The sequence below is a fragment of the Lactuca saligna genome, chromosome 9 (genome assembly GCF_052625555.1).
Source record: "Lactuca saligna cultivar CGN05327 chromosome 9, ASM5262555v1, whole genome shotgun sequence".
Lineage (NCBI taxonomy): Eukaryota > Viridiplantae > Streptophyta > Magnoliopsida > Asterales > Asteraceae > Lactuca > Lactuca saligna.
Genome location: NC_136425.1, coordinates 20,189,453 through 20,209,729, shown reverse-complemented (window position 1 = coordinate 20,209,729; position 20,277 = coordinate 20,189,453). Strand labels below are relative to the sequence as shown.

Sequence of the window (20,277 nt, the reverse complement as noted above, 5' to 3'; positions counted from 1 at the left end):
CTGGAGAAGAAGATTGACTCTCAATTCGAACAAACCACACTTGATGAGGTGTTTGGGTTACACCACCACCACCACCCTTAGGGGTGGTGGTGTTTCTTGGTAGTGAATGAAAAGGGGAATGGCAGTAGAAAAACGTGAATGGAAGGCAGTAAGTGGTGGTATTTGAGTGATCAAACGGGATGGAATATGGGTGGCTAGGTTGTGGTTTCCAGTGGGGAAATAGGTGATGACAGTGGTGGTTTTATGGCGGAAGGTGGTGCTACTGTGTGGAATCGTAAGTGTGTGTGTGTGAGAGAGAGAGGGTGGGATCCCTTGCATATTAAATATTATTTATTTATTTATTTAAAAAAAGTAATTGAATACCTCATAAATGGTCCTTGTGTAGTGAAATGAAAAAAATATTCCTAACCTAACGGTTAAATGGTAACGGGGTTAACCGAAAGGACCAAATGTTAAAAGTTTTGAAACCACAAGGACGATCCATGATGTTTTTGTAAATTAGGGACCAAAATTGATATTTTCAAAAATCACAGGGACTATTTTTGAAGTTTTGTCAAAAATCAAAGAACCGACTTAAGCGTTTGATAGATATTTTGAAAAACTAAAATTAAGACAAAACCATTTTTTTCTTTTTCTTTGGATCGGACCGGCAATTGTCCCGTGTGCAAGCTAATCCTGAAAGGCCCAAAAGAGACATAATTTATTCCTTTTTGAATCGATGCAAGCAAACCTATTTATATTGCGTTCCTCTCCTCCATTCCCGTCCCGCAAACCCCCGATCTCCAATTCTCCATCTCCGTTCTCAGGCGATTTTCGCCGCTCTCTCACTTTACACCACCTCTTAATCTTCCCGTTCATCTCATATCCCTAACCAATTATCATCTGAAATCAAATACCAACAAGGATCCTTTTACTCGTTAGGGTTTTTCTGTTAGCCGGGGTTTCCAAAAAAAATGGGAAGTTCGTCGACGAGCAGTGTATACATCCAAGTCATCGAAGACGTCATCACCAAGGTCCGGGAAGAATTCACCACAAATGGTGGTCCGGGTGAAGGCGTTCTCAACGAACTTCAAGGAGTGAGTTATTTCTCCACTCTCGACTCTTCCTCGCTCCTCATATCTGATTCATTTTCAATTTCGATTTAGTTCACTTCATCACCGATTTTTTCATCATCAGAAAGTAATCATCTGTTAATGGTGCAGATTTGGGAGTTGAAGATGATGCAAGCTGGTGCCGTATTTGGCCCTAACGACAGATCTTCATCGGCAAAGTTGCCGGCCCTTGGAGCTCCGGCCAACACTGTTCGTGATCTAAATGTGCCCTATGAAGGACCTGAAGAATTCGAGACACCTACAGCTGATTTACTTTTCCCTCCGGTGAGTTAACTGTCTGTTTTTAAATATGTAATTTTAAATTTTAAATTATAACTTACATCAGATCTTTATCTGTATAGACACCACTACAGACTCCAATTCAGACACCATTACCAGGGAGAATCGATCATTCATACAATATACCTACTGCTTCTACTCCCATAACCCCAAATAATCAACCTCCTGTTGATGAAAATGACCAATCTGGGAGGCCTAGCCAATTCATGGTAACTAAATCTTTCTTTTCTGAATTCTGATAATTGTGTAGTCCTAAATATTATTTCTTATTGAACTGTGTTCTTCATACTTGTACAGCAGCCACCTTCTTCTTGGTTGAACCAAAGACCACGTCTTGATGTCAATGTTGGTAAGTTATAGATTAATCACAAAGTTAAATATATATGATTATCTTCAATTCCATTTCATCTTAATAAATAAATTCTTGTTACAGTTTATGAGGAAGGTGATAGAGAAACAGCCCATCAAAACATGACTAAGGTTACCATTGTCCTACTCTTGTGATTAAACCATGTTTACTTCTTTACTTTTACATCATATAAAAATATTATTTTATTTGTAGGATTTTCTGCAGTTGACTTCTGGAAAGCGAAAGAGAGAAGAGTTTCCTTCACAATATCGTCCAAGTGGATATATTCCACAACAAGATGGATCTGGAGATGTTGTAGCTGATGAATTTGAGGTGAGGTTTTTTGGTGTTTATCATTTTAGATGTTTAAGTTTTAAATATATATTTGGGTGGGTAATTAATAAATTGATTTTCTTATGGAATTGAAGATATACAACTACCAAGGGGTTGTGAATGAAGACTACAATGTTGCTAATACACCTGCTCCACCTGGTAAAGTAATATATAGTCTATTTTGTTGTTTAATTTTTGGTTTAGTTTTGAGAATTTGGTGTTAACTGGATTTGATTAGAACTACAAGGGCAAACTCCCAGCTTGGTCAATCAGAATGATGCTTTAGATGATGATGAAGATGAAGCTTTGAATGAAAATGATGATGATCTGGATGATGTTGATGATGACAATGATGATGATGATGAGGAAGTAAATACACAAAATTTAGTTTTGGCCCAATTTGACAAGGTATACTAAGTTATAATATATGCATATAAATATCATTATTGCTTTGAGTTTAGAAATTAGAAGTCAAACCTAGAGTTTTATCAAACCGAAACTCTGTTTTTCAAAATGAGTGATGTTGCAGTTTTGGTGTAAAAACATAATTGTAAAAAGTCTAGTCTTTTTACAGGTGACTCGTGCAAAGAATAGGTGGAAGTGCACTCTAAAGGATGGTGTTATGCACATAAACAACAGAGACATTTTGTTCAATAAGGTTTGTAACTTTGTTCAACTTCAATGTGTGATTGTGATTACTTCCAGATAATTTTCTTCTATTGTCTAATTTAAGCATTCCATTTTGTTTTCAGGCTTCAGGAGAGTTTGATTTCTGATTATTTTGTCCAAACAAAATGATCACATTTTGAAGACGAGGTTAATCTAGATCAATATCATGCAAACATACCAAATTTTGTAATTCCATGTAGTAAAGATTGTAAGCATGTCTTTGGATAGGTTATTTTTTAAAAAGCAAAACTAGAATTCATGTAATTCTTGATGCTTATGAGGGAGGGATGCTTAACTGTTGTACATAAAGTTGGGAAGCTTGATGTTGTTGGATCTATCATGAAAAAAAGTATATTTAGTTTAATATTATCATTCGTATCATCCAATATGTATAAAAGCCTACCTGTTAAATCATTAACGAATAGGAAAAATGGTATATCCCGGAATTCTCATTTGAAACGATTTGATGTAAAAAAACAAAAAACTTTCAAATTACACATTGGAGTTGGGAAATCAAATCTCTTTGGGGGAAACTTTTGTATTTGTAAAAAAATAAAAAAGGCTCGCTCTAAAATATTTCAGTTTTCTATGGCTTGTGGTTTATCAAGTTATCAAGTTGTGAAAGATCATGATTACTAACTTCAGCCTTCAATGGTTTTCATCTTCGATTATTTAAAATAAAATTTCCAAACTGAAACACCAAAATTTTATACAATAAGCATCGGAAAGAACAAACATGATAGAAGAAATTAACATCTGAACAAGGATCACTGCTTACGAGGAAGGAGCACGCATTGCGATTGGAAGTAAGCATAGAGAGATGATGCATCCGGCGTTTGCCCCGGCATGGCTGGATGCCGCCATCCGGAGCTGTTAGCAGCACCACCGCTGCTTTGTTGCAGTTGAGGAATTATTCCGATCGCAATCTCATGGTTCATTTTGGCTTCATGATTGTTGTTGACGTTGTTAGGTGAGAGAAATGAATTTTGAGTTTGGGCAGTGGCATCGGGTAAAGGAGCCGGCGAGACTACCAGAGGAGATAATAATGGAATCACAGTTTTCGAGGAATTCCAAAGCTCGTTGTTGAATTGGAGAGTGGCCGGAGCTTGTTTCTGGAGCCGCGTCGGAGGCTTTCCTTCCGAGTTCATTGTAACGCTCAGCAAAAATGGCAGCAACAACGATGATGATGATGATGATGATGGTGGTGGTAGAAAATAAGAGTCGAGAGGGGCGGAAAGTGTGGTGGGTTTAAGTCGGTGAGAGTCATGTTTTGAAGGGCGGTTACAGGCGTTACGGTTTATGTGAGGGAGGAATGGATGAGAGCTTCCTTTTTGTCTATGCATATGTATGGCGTGTCTGGCTTTTGGCTACTTGTGAACCTTTTTTTTTCTTTTAGATTTTATTTTTAACTCCCAAGTCGTAATCTTTTTTATTTTATTATTATTATTATTATTTTTTCTCTATTTTTTTAGTTATTTTCATATTTTTGATCATTTGAATCAAAATTTTTATATTTTTTATAACCTTTTAACATTCAAAGTTTGGCCACAACACTTTTAAGAATTGACAACTTTGATCACTTTTTAAAAAACTTGCTAATTCTAATCCCTTTAATTATTTAGCTATTTTGACACTTTTGCTTATTACAGTCAAAATTTTTACATTTTTTCATAAAAAACACAAAAAACGGTTCAGAGCGAAGCCCAGATTTTTTCGCTAACTTTATTTAAAAATTTTAAGAGTCTTTTGTTGTTATATAATTCTCTTCACAACTAATTTGGTGGTGTTTGGAGATTCACTTTGGAATTCTAAAAGTGTTTTTATATAGAAGTATTTATTGATTTATTGTGGTAGTAAAAAAGAGTTTTTAAAAAGCATGTTTGAATTAGTTTTTATGATGAAGCAAAATGTTAATAAGTTAAAAAAATGTGACTTAAAACTTCATTTTTGAAACTATTTTTGTTAAAAAGTCAAAAGAATTTCAAAAAACCAAGTTTTTTTTTTTTTTTTTTTTTTTTTTTTTTTTATGCTTTTTAAAATATGTTTTTTTTTTACGTTAATGAAAAACTATTCTAAAAAGTGTTTCTAAATTTGCAAAACATTTTTTTTGACTTATCGACTTTTTAAAAAACTAATAAATTAATACGTTGTTTTGAAAATCAATCCAAACACCCTTTAAAATACCACAAAATTGAATTAATATACTAGACACTCATTAAAATTCCATTTACCCAAAAAACAACCACTATCTCCCCCAATTAATGGTCGTGTTAGCTTGACTTAGGTGCTGTTTGTTTTTTGGAAAAAAACATCTTCATATCTCTTATTGCTGCGCGACGCAGCACACGCGCAACACTTTTCATCTCGCAGCTGTTTGTCTTTTAGAAGTCTTCAGAGTTAAAAATCTCTGCGCATGCTCTGTTTGGCGCAGCACTTGTACTGTCTCTTCCAACCTCTTTTTTTTTTCTTGCTGAATTTTTTTATATGTTGTTGAAATTTTATTTCACTTTTTTTTTTTTTCGTTTTTTTTGTTTATTCTTGTTGATTTTTTTTATATTGAATAATGATAATTTTTGATGAAATATCATTATTTTTTTTACTAAATATCTTTGTTTTTTTGTTGAAATATCATAATTTTTATTGAATTATCATTAATTCTTGCTGAAATATTATACATTATTAAATTTTCCGTATTAAAAAACTATTTTTTATTTATAAAATTAGTTTATTTTAATTTTTTAATATTTGTAGCAGTATGCAGATGTTAAAAAAATAAACACACTTCTTATTACAATCTGCAGCTGTTTGGTCCACTTCTCCTACTGCAGAGGATTGTAGAGGTGATCCGCAGACCTCATGAATTTTTGCTTCAGAAAATCAAACAGCACCTTAGTGCTTGCAATTTATTCTCCATGAGACTACTTTATTATATAAAGAGATTGGGGCAAAGCTTCCTAAGAAGATAGTTTTTCTTGTCGAATATGAACAGAAATTTAAAACCAAATTGGCTTGGTTTCTTGCAAAAATTCTATATTAATTATTAACACTTTATAATTTTTTAGCAGCTTGTTAGTTTTTTTTTTTAATTATTTGTAAAATCTTACCATTCTAAACATAAAATAAAATGGAGAATAACATGACAAAAAATACCTCTTTAACTAATGTCATGTATCATAATTTATATTAACAAACTAATCATTGCTATAATAAGTAGATTTTGTCAAGGTATAATATAATATTAAAATTTATTTTAGAAATTTGATGTTATAATAACAAAATGAAAAACATATCATTATAATAAAAAATATTAAGTAGTTTTTATATTTTAAAATTTTGCATTTAGCCTAAAAAATCAATAGTAGCGGGCTCGTGATGGATTGATGGAAGCCAAACAAACTATTTGCAACTACTGTTCATGGGGATGGGGACTGGGGAGTAATAGTAAGTTGATTAAGTTTGGATATTAACCATGCAAACAGTGTTAAAACGCCAATTTAGAACAACGCAGTGCCTAATTTTTCGCCCTTTATCGACTCTGATAAACCCTAAATCATTTCTAGACATCAATTTCAGCTCCTTGGGTAACGTTGCAGCTCTTGACGATCACAAAGAGAATCACTTAAAATCGATTGATTTGGATCTTTTGGCTCAATTGCAACATGGTTCTCATGGGTCCATTTGTAGCTCATACGCTCTTAACAACCTTATATCCTCATGTGCAACTTCAAGATCACTTTACATCGGTATTCAAATTCATTCATTTGTTATCAAGATGGGTTTTTCTCCGCATGTATATATCAGCACTGCTCTTCTGGACATGTATGGCAAATGTGGTGTAATATCCGATGCTCAGAAACTGTTCGACGAAACGCCTCACAGAAATGTGATTACATGGAACTCGTTAATTTCAGGTTACCTTCATACCCATTACGTGGATTTTTCAGTCGAGTTGTTTCTACAAATGCTTAGATTGGGAATATATCCAACTCATTTTACTATTTCAGCTGTCCTTGTTGGGTGTTCACAGTTGGAAACTCTCGAATTAGGGGAACAAGTGCATGGGTTAAGTACAAAATTTGGGTTTCTTTCTAATGTTGTGGTGTGTACGTCTTTGCTTGAGATGTACTGGAAATGCTCTAATGTAGATGATTCTAGAAGAATATTTGACGAAATATCTGATAAAAATGCTGTTGTTTGGACCTCAATGATCACTGGTTACACACAGAATCAACAAACCAACATTGCAATGTGCATGATTAAAAAAATGCTGGTTTCAGGTCATAAAGCAGATTCCATAACTTATAATACTTTGTTGAGTTCCTTTTCCAATACAGATGACATGATCCATTGTGAACAAATTCATGGCTCAATCATAAAACAAGGGTTAGATTCAGATGTTTATTTAGCAGTTACTTTAGTCACTGTTTATTCAAAATGTGGTAGCAGCTTACAAGACTTCCACAAAATATGTGCCACTCTCCCACTAAGGAACAAAATAACATGCAACGCCATTATTGCTGGATTTTCAAACATGGGAAATGTCGAGAAAGCCCTTGGTGTCTTTTCGGAAATGAGACAGATAGGTATTGATACTGATTTCTTTACAATTTCAAGCATTTTAAAAGTTATAGGAGTTATGTCAAGTTTCAAAGAGGGTAAACAAATCCATGGTCTTATAGTCAAGTCAGGTCACTCTTCAAATATATACATACAAAACGGGCTTATTTCCATGTATGCAAAAAGTGGTAACTTTGATGAAGCAAAATTGATGTTTACATCAATGGTGGAACATGATACAGTGTCATGGAACTCACTTCTTTCATGCTATGCTCAACATGGAAAAGGTAAGGAAGCGGTTGAAGTTTTTGAAGAAATGAGAAACACGAAAGTCAAACCTGATTTGACCACGTTTCTTATTGTGATTTCCGCTTGTGGTCATGTAGGATTGGTGAAGAAAGGGTTAGAATACTTTGAGTTAATGAGAAGTAATTATGGTTCACCAAAAGTTGAACATTATGCTTGTGTTGTTGACCTTTATAGTAGAGCTGGTTTTCTTGATGAAGCAGAAGTGTTTGTGAATAAATTGGGAATGGAAGTGGGACCCGAGGTGTATAAAGCTCTGTTGAGTGCTTGTAGGGTTCATGGAAATAAGGAAATTGGTTTACGAATGTCAAGAAAAATTGTTGATTTGTTTCCTGATGATCCTGCAGTTTATGTGCAGGTGTCGAATGTTTTGGCTAGTAATGGTTATTGGGATGATTCTGCTAGAGCACATAATTTGATTTGTAGTAAAGGAATCAAGAAAAAAGCTGCGTGTAGTTGGATATAACTTGACTTAATGCTAAGTTTTTTCTTTCTTGTGTATGAAAATTGAAATTAGAATGATTAATCATCTATTTTGAGGTTGTGACAGATTATTCTTTTGGATAATCTTACTGATTTTTACTAATTGGTTTGTATTTATATTGGTATGATTTGTGTCTGTGAATTGTATGCTTTGTAAATGGTTTGTCATTTTTATGCTTTATTTGGATTTCAATTTTGTTGGTTGGATGATCATTTACAACTTTATAACAGAACATGTAAAAATGATCATTTATTTAACATTGATAATGTTCATTCAGATTTAAAAAGAAATACATTTTATATGCAACACTTTATCGATGCAGACAATTTTTCAGACATAAAAAGAAACAGACATGTAGTTGGATTAATGTCATTCGATGATGCGACTTTCAACATGTGTATCATAGATAATAGTGTCAAAATGGATGGTTCAAAATTCAGAAATGTCGGTTGATAACTTATACAGTGTAAGTGATTTTCCACCTATGATTCTGGTTGTTCTGGAAAAAATTCTTTATTGTAAATAATGGCTTTGTTAAAAATGATTATAAAACCTTTTTTTTTAACTATAATAATCTAATTTTCAAATTCAAACAGTTCTAAGGATTGGAATAAGCACCTTCGCGTAAGAAAAATGATAGTTTATAAAACAAAAAATCTCAATGATTTGATAACTAACCCAATAAACATTTATAACACAAAAGTAAGCAATTTTCTAATAAAGTTCGTTAAATCAAAATTCAGACCCACAATCAGGGTTCAACTCTTAGTCCATATAGTTTCGCCTTGATCTTGGAGGTATTAGATCATCCATTATATCCACCACTAACCGCTATAGTGGTGAGTATCACCTCATCACCACATTCAACCACTAAACATATGAGATACCCACCACTATATCCCTTTTATTTTTTATTTTTAAATTAATTTTTTTTTTATTGTAGAGAGAGATTAAGAGAGATAGGGAGAGATAGAAAGAGAAAGAATTGTATTGGGAGTGCTCTTCCGTGGTGTGAACAACAATCCACCACGACCACTACCAACCACTAAGCACCGGGATGGTGTTCGTGGTCAGTGATCGTTGCCACATCAGCCATGAAAGCCTTCGTTGTGAGTATACCGGTTGGTCTTACATGACACTTGGGGAAATGTCTTGGTGATGCTTTTCATTGATGATATTGTGTTGGTGGCCGGGTCTAGGACCGAGTTGAATGTCCGGTTGGACACTTTGAGGTCGACGTGGGAAGAAAAAAAGGTTACAGATCAACACCACTAAAATGGAGTATCTATGATGCAAATTTTTAGTGGGGAGACAAATGATATAGGTGTAGATATTAGTACCGGGGAGCAAGCTCTCCACTTGAGAGTTTCAAAGTATTTCAGATTTATGATCCATAAGGGAGGGGTGTGGAGGTACATGTCAGCCATCGCATAAATGCGAGTTGGGTAAGTACAATATCAGGAGAGTCTTGTGTGATAAGAAAATGTTACATCAAAATTGAAAGGTAAGTTTTACGGAGCACATGATAGCAATTAGACCTATCATGATGTATGGATGAGGATGTTGATGTCGACGAACATGCCAGAGGTCATCTATGTGACAACGACACACTTGCTTTCCAAGGCATACAATCGACATTCATAAATGGGATTTCTCGGGGTTTGTTGTCGTGTAGTTTTACAATTTTCAGAAGCTTACAACTACTTTTACCAAACCCTTGTGCGACTGCAAAATGTTTAAAGGTCAAACCATAAAAGACATTTCTAATTGCTAAAACATAATAATTATTGTATATGACAACTTGAATCAATTTGTAATTGGATACAATTATGGCTTGTATTTGCAAATAAATAACTAATTTTCTGAACAAATTCAAAGAACTTACAACATTTAAAGAGCTAAATACATTTGTATTAAAAAAATGATGCCACATTTGGTGTTGGGATTAGCCTTCACAACCCTAATTCCCTTTTTAATTGAGCAAGTGCAGCTTCAATTTCATCTATGTTTTCTTCAATACTGCTTCCTTTACTATCATTTCCATTTCTACTCTTACCAGAAGTTGCAGGTTCTTCATATCTTCTTTGTGTTTCATCTTCACTGTCTGTAATGTTCAGCTCCTTTTCAAGAAACTCAACAAATTCTTCCCCAATTTCCTAACAAATTCAAAACTTTTAGTAAATTCTTGTTTTATCCATTATTCATTGAATCAATTTAGAGAAATTATTACCCCTAATTCCTCCCATAAGCTCTTGGGCTTTGCTCCAGAAGGAGCACTTGCTTCCCAGTTCTTATATTCTTCTTGCAGATCTCTAAGGAAGTCCCCTGTAACAAAAAAAAAAAAAAAAAAAATCAAGATTTCAAGAACACTAGACAACATAGATTTCATTTTCAAGATTACAAATTTGCCCAAATCGGTAAATTTTTATGTTACTTTGATATATCTGTGATAAAAAGATGTGTCTACCTAATGATATTTGAACATCCCTCACAAAATTACCTGCAGTGACATGAAGCTCAAATCTTAATCATATCAAAGCATGAGGTTTTTAATGGGACCCACAAAATGAAAATGTTGGATTTCCAAAATGGATTGTTTGTAAGATTTTGCAAGAGAGGTTATTTCAATGATTTGACATATGATCACTTAATGATACATCATACACTCATATACAAATAAGAAAACAAGTGAAAGTTCAATGTGTATAAATTAAATTAATTTAATTTACCAAAACCATAAAACTCTTCATCTTGAGCAGGCTTGTATGCTTCAGATGTACGATTTCCAGAGTCATACTTCCTTCTTGAATCAGAGTTGAGTACTGTATTGTATGCATGCTTTATTCTCATAAATTTCTCTTGAGCATTGGGCTGAGAATCAAGAATTCAAACATTTGTTAAACCTTTCATTACTTCACATGATGAAATCTTTTTGTTCTATTAATTGCAAGAATCTTTGATGTTTCTAAGGCCTATTCACAAAGTGCCAGTTATGACATAAAAATAATGGCAAGCTTTAGGCATTACTTGTTCTCTTTTGGGAATAAGCTTAAAGAATGACATTAATTATTTCTTTTGAGACAATTGGGATTCAAACAATAAACCATCTCTGCACACATCTTTTAATCAAATGATCACCATTGATGACATAGCACCATACTTTCATTCATACTATATTCTTAGTTCCCTCTTCTTACCTCTTTAAACTTTTTATGATTCGAGTTGAATTTGTAAAATTTGTCGATTTCATAGGTTAAAATGGCAAAAAGGTTGCAAGTCTGCCTCCAACAGTTAGATCAGATATCCATTATAAGAAGCAATAATAACATGGAATTAACTAAATTAAGAAACATTGAAATTCGAAACAAAAAGCTCCATGTTTCGTAATCACTATGGAACACATAAATTCACCAATAGTTCTTTGTTGACTACAAAAGCAAAATAATTGAAGAACTTGAAATACCTCTTTGTTTACATCAGGATGATACTTCAAAGCAAGTTTCCTATAAGCCTTTTTGATCTCATCAGGAGTAGCAGAGGGAGAGACACCCAAAACTTGATAAGGAGACTCTCTACTACTGGCTTTGACAAGGGTTTTAGAGTAATTTCGTCCTATTCTTCTTCTCCTTCCATCCAAATTCCGGTAGATGGGTGAGCAGGGAAACGAAGCGCGAATAAGAAAGTTACAATTGAGACGACCGCCATAGCCAAATCTGCAAATGGGTACGGAAAAAGTTGGTTGATTTTGGAAGGAAAAGGGGATATGGGAAGAACTGGAATTCAAGGGCTTGAGATTTGGGGATAAAGGTTGGGGAACTCCATGCATATTCATCAAGTCATAACCGTGTAAAGATGAGCAGGCAAAATAGAAGGGTTTGTGGATGTGGGTGATCTAACGAATGAGTATATGGCGTGGGTTAAATTAGCACTAGATGCCATTCATCTTGAGGAAGGGTGTATTGTGTATACACTATACACTATTCTTGATAGTTATTCACTTGTTTGATTATGAATTTGATAAAATTAGTTATGATATGGGTAAAAAGGTGTGTTTGAGATTGCGTTTAATAATTAATTATAATTATTATATTTTTGAAATTTATATAAGTTAGTTTTTGTATCGTATCATATATTACATTATCAAAATACATCTTTTACCATATCCCAATTGCCTATTTTAACTAATTCTATGCATACCCAATTCGTGATGTTTAAAGTTTAAACCATAGGTGATCTTTAAAATGATGTTTACATCTTTAGTACCACCAAATCTTGCTGAGTATTTAATTAAATAGATCTTTGAACAACTCCATATCATAAAATCAAAATGTAGTGAATACAATTATGCAACATTATTAAATGATTTTTTCACAAAATAAATCAGCAATTTGTTAGTTTATAAGCTAGCTAAAAAAATAAAATTTTATAAAACCTAACTAAAAGATATAAAATAACATAAACCATATTTAAAATGATTCATTTTTAATCAATTAATGGTATATTTGGAAATGAAAATTAGTTTGGCAGCTTTTTAAAAAATTAGCATAAAAGTTATATTTTAATTTGTCAAATATGACATTAACAAACAATTTTATCAGGAAAATTATTCATACAAATTATTAATTTTAAGAAGGGATTTTCTAATTTGTCAAATATGACATTAACAAACAATTTTAATTTGTTAATGTCAAATATGACATTAACAAACAATTTTATCAGCTTTTTATTCATATAAAAAGTATTAATTATGAAAAATACTACCATAATTAAATGTGAAATGCATTAATTATGGAAATGATTAATGAATTTTACAATTAATTACGGTAATATTTCTTATAATTAATGTATTTAATATTTAATTATGATAATAATTATGATTAATTAATACTTCTTATATGTGCTTTTAGGGCACATATTAGAAAATCTCTTTTAAGAAATGTTTAATGATAAATGATTTGTATAAAAAATAAATAACACACAAGAAATAAATGAGTAATTTTATCATACATACGACCCAACATGTAATTTTATTAGAAAAATATTTATATAAATAGTTAATTTTAAAAATATTTAATGATAAATAATTTGTATAAAATTATATATATTGTATTTATATTAGGAAAAAAAATCACATAAGAACATAATAATATTTAACGTGATTCAGTTAATATAACATATATTAACGGACCATGACTAAATATTTTTGAAACTAAAAATATAATTGAAACCATAACTATATTATATCAACATAGCACAAAATATCATAACTAGAATAGGACGTAGTTACAATTGGTCACAAATATAGGGCGTCTAGGTTGATTTGAATATTTTTATAAATAAATAAAAAAATCTTTTTAATCATTACATAAATAAAATTTGTTTAAATGAGAAAATAGTACATACACAAAATGAGTGGGAAGGTAACACCATTATGTTGAAGACAAGCCGAGGAATCTCGAAGTCGAAGGAGTAGAATTCGAATTCGGAATTTTGCAATTCCCAAGGAAAATGCTCGCTGGTTTTTGTCATCGGCAGTTTTTCTATGCATTGTTTTCATTTTTCACAATCACCTTCCGATTGGTACGTAAAAATTATCGAAACTTATGCTAGCAATCGAGCACTACAATTAGGAAAACGGCTACATGCTCACCTAATCATCAATGGCTTAGCTCGTTCCACACACGTCGCCTCAAAGCTCATATCTTTCTACACCGAATGCCGTCAAATATGTGATGCCCGCAAACTGTTTGACGAAATTCCCAAAAGAAACACTCGACGTTGGATTGTTCTGGTAGGCACATATGCACGCCACAGCTTCCACCAGGAGGCCATGGGCGTGTTCTGCGAGATGCAAAGAGAAGGGCTGGAACCCAACAAGTTTGTAATACCCAGTGTTCTAAAAGCATGTGGGCACCTTTTGGATCGACAAACAGGGGAGAAATTACACGCTGTTGTTGTAAAACAAGAATTCGAATCTGATCCATTTGTTATTAGCGCATTGATTGACATGTACTCAAAATGTGGGAAAATCAATAAAGCAAGAAAGGTGTTTGATGTGATGGTAGAAATCGATTTGGTGGCTATGAACACCATGGTTGCAGGCTATGTTCAACACAGACTAGTCAATGAAGCCTTAATCTTGGTTGAGAAGACACAATCAATAGGAGTAATACCAAATTTGGTGACATGGAATACACTAATTGCAGGATTTTCACAAGCCAATGATGATTCAAATGTCGCTAAACTATTCCAATCGATGAAGGAATCCGGGATTCCACCCGATGTAGTTTCTTGGACTTCAGTCCTCTCTGGATTCGTTCAGAATCTTCGAAATCAAGAAGCTTTTGATTTGTTCAAGAAAATGTTGGCAACTGGAATGCATCCAACTTCAGCTACAATCAGTTCTCTTCTTCCTGCTTGTGCAAATCTTACAGATTCAGCTCATGGGAAAGAGATTCATGCATATTCCATAGTTATGGGAATTGAAAAAGACATCTTTGTTTCTAGTGCTCTTATAGACATGTACTCCAAATGTGGCTTCATATACGAATCCAAAACACTCTTTCACAACATGCCTGAAAGAAACACAATCACATGGAACTCAATGATATTTGGATTTGCAAATCACGGAGATTGTGATGAAGCAATTAGGTTATTCAATCAAATGGTTGACCAAAAAGTCAAACTTGATCATCTAACTTTCACAGGTGTTTTAACTGCTTGTAGCCAGTGTGGGATGATTGAGCTTGGTAAAAAGCTGTTCTTGATTATGCAAGAGAAATTCAAGATTGAGCCAAGATTAGAGCATTATGCTTGTATGGTGCATTTGTTTGGACAAGAAGGGAAATTAAAAGAGGCTTATGAGTTGATTCATGAAATGGGGATTGAGGCTGATGTGTATGTATGGGGTGCGTTGTTGGGTGCTTGTAAGCTTCATGGAGATGTTGGTCTTGCTGAGGTGGCAGCTAAGCGTGTTGCTGAGCTGGAGCCTGAAAGTGCTGGAAGTAGTTTAGTGTTGTCGAATATGTATGCTGATGCTGGAAGTTGGGGATATGCTGCTAGGGTTAAACGAATGATGAAGAAGATGAAGATGAAAAAGGTTCCAGGGAGTAGCTGGATTGGAGGTGTGTGATTAGTATTGATTTTTTTTTTTTTTTTTTTTTTTTTTTTTTTTTTTTTTTTTTTGTACAACAATCCAAAAGTATCAAAACCGAAAAATTGAAATTTGAAGTCTCTCATCTGCGGATATCATACATATGCATATACATATAGTCAAGTCATAAGTCAACAAGAACTTATTAAATATGATCATACAAAGAAGTTAGTTAGAAGTTGTCACCAAAACAGGCCTTGCATATAGAATCTAAAATCTTAATTGAAAATTTCGATATCATCCTATCGAGATATGTGGAAGTTTAATGATCATTACTTCGAAAACATCTCAATTATATAAATATACCCAAGAGATAGAACTTGTGATACATGTTATATGTATTGCAAATAGTAAAAGAAAAAATATCTATGCTATGAAAAAGTTATAAAACAAAAAGAACTAGATACTATGTAATTTTAATATAATTACCTAAAAATAATATATATATATATATATATATATATATATATATATATATTTTAAATTAAAAAAATTATTTATTTGGAGTTTTAATTTTTTCTAAAAGAAATTAAATTTATTAAAAGATATATTTGGAGTTTAATTCGTTCTTTTAAAAAACTAAAAATATTTTCTTTGGAATGAGATTAAAATCAGTATAAGAGATGGAAGCATAATCTAAGACGAATGATAAATTTCATTCTTTCTTGGCATTCAAAGAGGATTTTTCAATTTGTCATAATGTTGTATTTCATTCACATTTGGATATTACTTATCAAATGCTATTGCTATTCTTTTTTCATATTTTTATAGCTTGCTTACGATAAAAAAAAAAAAAAAAAGAGATAGAATTTATATATGTCACTCTTAAACTGCAAAATATCATATTTGTCCAACTTAATTTCTCAATATCATATTTATCTTTCATAAACCTTCAAAATATCATATTTGCCCAGATCATTTTTAATAATGTTTTTAATATTTTATAATCATTCGTTATACCTTAGAATTATTATAATGATTAAAAATTTTAACAATGTTATCCTTAGGTCTATGATAATGAAATGTAAACTTTTAAATTGTTGGAATGTCGTCTTCTTGACAAACAAAAATATTCTTCTTCAACCCTCTCTATGGAATGTATATTTTGATTATTTAGTTTTTGTTATTGTTGATTATTATCATGTTGTAGATGAAGGATATTTTAGATATTACCATTGATATTTTGATTATATATATATATATATACACACACACACAGACACTATATTTTGATATTTAAGAAGGTATATATAATATTTTGATGTTTAAAAGAACATGTATGATATTTTGAAATTTTATGAAGGGTAAATATGATATTTAAAATTTTTATGAAGAATAAATATAATATTTAGAAATTAAGTTGAGTAAATATGATATCTTGATGTTTAAAAGGATATATATATATATATATATATATATATATATATATATATATATATATATATATATATATATATATATATATATATATATATATATATATATATATATATAGGGAAATGATCAAATGAGAACACCTAAAAGGTTGAGAACGTGAGAACAAGTATATTCATTTGTGATTCCATGTATTCATTTGTAGCGAAATGATAAATTTTTATGCACAATCAATATGAATATGCTTTTTCTTTTCAATTGAAATTAAAGGCGTAAAAATTTATCATTCCTCCACAAATAAATACATGGAATCACAAAAGAATATACTTTGTTCTCGCGTTCTCAACCTTTTTGTAACATCCGAAAAACACAACCAATTTAAAATTTTCAAAACAACCCGATTTTCATTAAAATGTTTACAAAAGGTTTTCAATACAATTCATTTAAGTATTCCCAGAATCATGTCGTTACGAAATCATAAGGAGCGGTACGATCGCGCCTTCGCCTTGCCACAGTCTCCTGAAGAACCTGAAAAACATTAAACCACAACTGTAAGCCCGAAAGCTTAGTGAGATACCCCCAAGATACCAACCACGCATACGTCCTTCCAGGCTACGACCTTCCGGTCCAAAACATATAAATCATACATAACATAACAGAACATAAAACAACCATGCATATCGGGTCTAACGTGACTGGTCCGCCGCACCGGGCCTTCAGTCCTTCGGATCCATCCTCCGGGTCTAGTCATGTCCTTCGAGTCTACAGTGGGGTTGGTCCGCCCGCGTCAGGCCTTCAACCCACCTGGTCCACTCTCTGAGTCTACAGTGTGACTGGTCCGCCCGCATCGGGCCTACAGTCGGCCTGGTCCACTCTCCGAGCCTCGGCACGTCTGGTCCGCCCTCATGGGGCCTACAGCCTATCCGGACCGCTCGCTGGGCCTTCGGAACAACCGGTCCGCCCTGGGTATCTTGGCCTACAGCACAAAGCAGGACCCGCCTCAACCCATCTCCAGTCCAAACAACCATGTGCACAAAACATACATTCATATAACAGTCATAATCAACAAACCGAGTAAACAGATCACATAGCATATCATTACTCTAATCGGGCTACCGACCTACTCGTTCACTAGCATTACACTACTTTGCATCTCGAGGACTGACCTTTACAAGGTCCCCTAGCATGTACCATCCTAACTACCAGGATGCCGACACAACCAGCAATAACATGATAAACGTAACTGAATCTCAATACAATAAAGGGCCGGCCTTGGTGCCTTAGACCCTGTTGATATAGTGAGGATAACTCACCTCGAAACTGCCGGCTGAAAAGATAAGATCCCGCTGCTCCGAACTCTGGCACGAACTCCTTCACTAACATCAAAACATACAACTCCATAAATACTCTTAATTACCGAAATACCCCTGGAAGACAACTGATCAACCCTGGACAAGTCAAAGTCAACCCCTGACAGACCCTACTCGCCGAGTCAACCCGATGACTCGCCGAGTCCTTATGCTCAGACTTCCCTCACTTAGTGACCCAACTCGCCGAGTCACCCCAAGACTTGTCGAGTGCAACAACTCTGAGTCCACTCGCACCCAACTCACCGAGTCATCCCTCGACTCACCGATTCGTCGACTCAACCAGGAATATTGGGACTTCCTCGACATGACTCGCCGAGTCCAACTGGACTCGCCGAGTCCAAGGCAATCTTCAACCTACTCGCCGAGTTGTTCTTCCAACTCGTCGAGTTCAAGGCCATCTTCAAGCAACTCGTCGAGTCCACCCATGTGACTCGCCGAGTTCCACCGGTCTGAATCCATACAGAAGCATCTCAAGCCATGCAATTGATCCAAAACATAGATCCAGCCTCCTACAATCCATCCATCACGTAAAGTGGCAAACTTTACGTGAATCAAACGAGATCTAGGCCATTTTCACCTTAAAACCAAGGTTTGGGACATGATAGCTTCACTCATAGCACAAAGGTTGGGACTTTAATGCACTCAATGACTTCTCCACTCCAGATCTGAGGTAGCAACCTCAGATCCATCCTCCAACACCAAAATGTCACACAACCAAGCATCCCACACAACCCCAAATGATGAAACTAGGAATGCACAGCTTAAGGACGAAGATATTACCTCCAGAAGATGCCTCAATAACAGCTAAACACGAATCCAAGCAAAGCCCTTTGATCCAAACCACTTATCCTTCAAGATTTCTCCAAGCAACACCTCTCCAAGCTCCAATTTGCTCCACCAATGCTCTTCTCCACGAGATTAGGGTTTCTGGAACTCAAGGGGGGAATAAGAGAGGCTGTGGAGGGGTATAAGGCTCTTTATATAGGGCTCATCCCCGGAAATTAGGGTTTTCTTCATACAGCACCTACTCGCCGAGTCCATCCCATGGACTCGCCGAGTAGGCCACTTGACACGCGACCATGACTGCGACCGGACTCGCCGAGTCAGCCATGGACTCGCCGAGTCATCCTCTAAAACTTGCACTTTCAGCCCTTCAAATCTACTCTTGCGATTTCGGGATGTTACAATTCTCCCCCACTTAAATTAGGCTTCGCCCTCGAAGCCTACGGCATCTCATCTTCAAATTACTTCCCACGACGCGCCACTTGACCTTGACCGAACCAAGTCCCTCAAGGTACAACCATAGAACTAGAAGCTCACTTTCTCCTTCCATACGGTGTCCCCACCACCTACTCAAACCGGGCACCAACTGTACCCTCCGATAACCACACTCAACAACCGAGAATTACCCATGATGCCTTATTGCTCCAATTCTCATCTTTCACTCGACTCATATGGCTATAAAGCCACGGACCATTGGATTCTCGATCCGAATTCCACTCTATCCATCCCATGACGACCGAAAGACCCAATCTTCCATTTCGGAGCATTTTCCCCGAGTTCTCCTCTCGCCATCACACACACATGCTGATCTGGCTCTAACACCCTCTAGTATGGACAATCTGATATACTGACAATATCCTCAACATCCTCCCAGGATAAACCACTGATACATACCCAGAACCCTGATCAGAATCTCATTGAGAGACCAAGACTCATGCTCTGCATCCCTTACGAACTCCTCTCCCTGGCTCCACGACGCGATATTCCTTCCGCGCCCAGAGCAACATATCGAGTCGAATAAGCTTATATTCTGCCGCCGCAACACACTACTCAAAGACCATCGACGGCCCACTGCGTTCGCAACTCTACACTGCCGCTTTCACTTCCGTGAATTCGCACTCCCCTTCCGGAGTTCCATTCCTCCCTCTTTCCTTACCAAGGAAACCACTCATCTGTCCAGTCACCATGACAGGCACCATGGTGTTCATCCTACGCCACATTACCTCTTTAAAGCGTACTCAACCTCCATGCATTACCGCTACTCTGACTCTCATCACAAGGGATCTCGAGCCCATGCACTACCTTCACTGCTCAAGATTGCCAGCCGGGGCCAGACCTCCCAATGTATTCTCACTGCAACATACGCAACCCATCACCTCTAACCGATCTAACAATACCCGCAGAGTCTTCAGCATGACTGGACCGCCTCCCCAGGCCTTCAGCCAAACTGGACCACTCTCAGAACCTTCAGCCAACCTGATTGGACCGTCCTCCGAGCCTTCGGCCTG

The 20,277-nt window shown here is 35.0% G+C and overlaps 4 protein-coding genes across 7 annotated transcripts; 3 read left to right on the top strand and 1 right to left on the bottom strand.

The window, feature by feature from the left end:
- Positions 1-655: 655 nt before the first annotated feature.
- LOC145018597 (transcription initiation factor IIA large subunit-like) lies at positions 656-3,123 on the top strand. Of its 2 annotated transcripts, XM_078976474.1 has the most exons (10): positions 662-1,076; positions 1,203-1,376; positions 1,454-1,600; positions 1,689-1,740; positions 1,825-1,871; positions 1,954-2,073; positions 2,169-2,232; positions 2,312-2,481; positions 2,648-2,731; positions 2,826-3,123. In XM_078976474.1, exons 1-10 carry the CDS (start codon positions 954-956, stop codon positions 2,847-2,849), a joined length of 1,005 nt encoding a protein of 334 aa, XP_078832600.1. In that variant the 5' UTR covers positions 662-953; the 3' UTR covers positions 2,850-3,123. The 2 variants fall into 2 exon arrangements, with proteins under 2 accessions (XP_078832601.1, XP_078832600.1); XM_078976475.1 differs by lacking the exon at positions 2,826-3,123 and having other exon boundaries at positions 656-1,076; positions 2,637-2,735.
- A 3,006-nt stretch (positions 3,124-6,129) lies between these two features.
- On the top strand, positions 6,130-8,191 carry LOC145014677 (pentatricopeptide repeat-containing protein At4g13650-like). Of its 2 annotated transcripts, XM_078973110.1 has the most exons (2): positions 6,130-6,653; positions 6,747-8,191. In XM_078973110.1, the coding sequence occupies exons 1-2, from the start codon at positions 6,212-6,214 to the stop codon at positions 8,069-8,071; spliced, it is 1,767 nt and encodes a 588-aa protein (XP_078829236.1). In that variant the 5' UTR covers positions 6,130-6,211; the 3' UTR covers positions 8,072-8,191. The 2 variants fall into 2 exon arrangements, with proteins under 2 accessions (XP_078829236.1, XP_078829235.1); XM_078973109.1 differs by having other exon boundaries at positions 6,130-8,191.
- A 1,633-nt stretch (positions 8,192-9,824) lies between these two features.
- LOC145014679 (Chaperone DnaJ-domain superfamily protein) lies at positions 9,825-12,022 on the bottom strand. Of its 2 annotated transcripts, XM_078973112.1 has the most exons (5): positions 11,553-12,022; positions 10,819-10,960; positions 10,557-10,589; positions 10,320-10,414; positions 9,825-10,245 (listed from the first exon to the last, which is right to left on the bottom strand). In XM_078973112.1, the coding sequence occupies exons 1-5, from the start codon at positions 11,919-11,921 to the stop codon at positions 10,042-10,044; spliced, it is 843 nt and encodes a 280-aa protein (XP_078829238.1). In that variant the 5' UTR covers positions 11,922-12,022; the 3' UTR covers positions 9,825-10,041. The 2 variants fall into 2 exon arrangements, with proteins under 2 accessions (XP_078829238.1, XP_078829239.1); XM_078973113.1 differs by lacking the exon at positions 10,557-10,589 and having other exon boundaries at positions 11,553-12,019.
- Positions 12,023-13,501: 1,479 nt separating this feature from the next.
- LOC145014678 (pentatricopeptide repeat-containing protein At5g59600-like) lies at positions 13,502-15,319 on the top strand. Its single transcript, XM_078973111.1, has one exon. It carries the CDS (start codon positions 13,632-13,634, stop codon positions 15,219-15,221), a length of 1,590 nt encoding a protein of 529 aa, XP_078829237.1. The 5' UTR covers positions 13,502-13,631; the 3' UTR covers positions 15,222-15,319.
- The last annotated feature ends 4,958 nt before the right edge of the window (positions 15,320-20,277 follow it).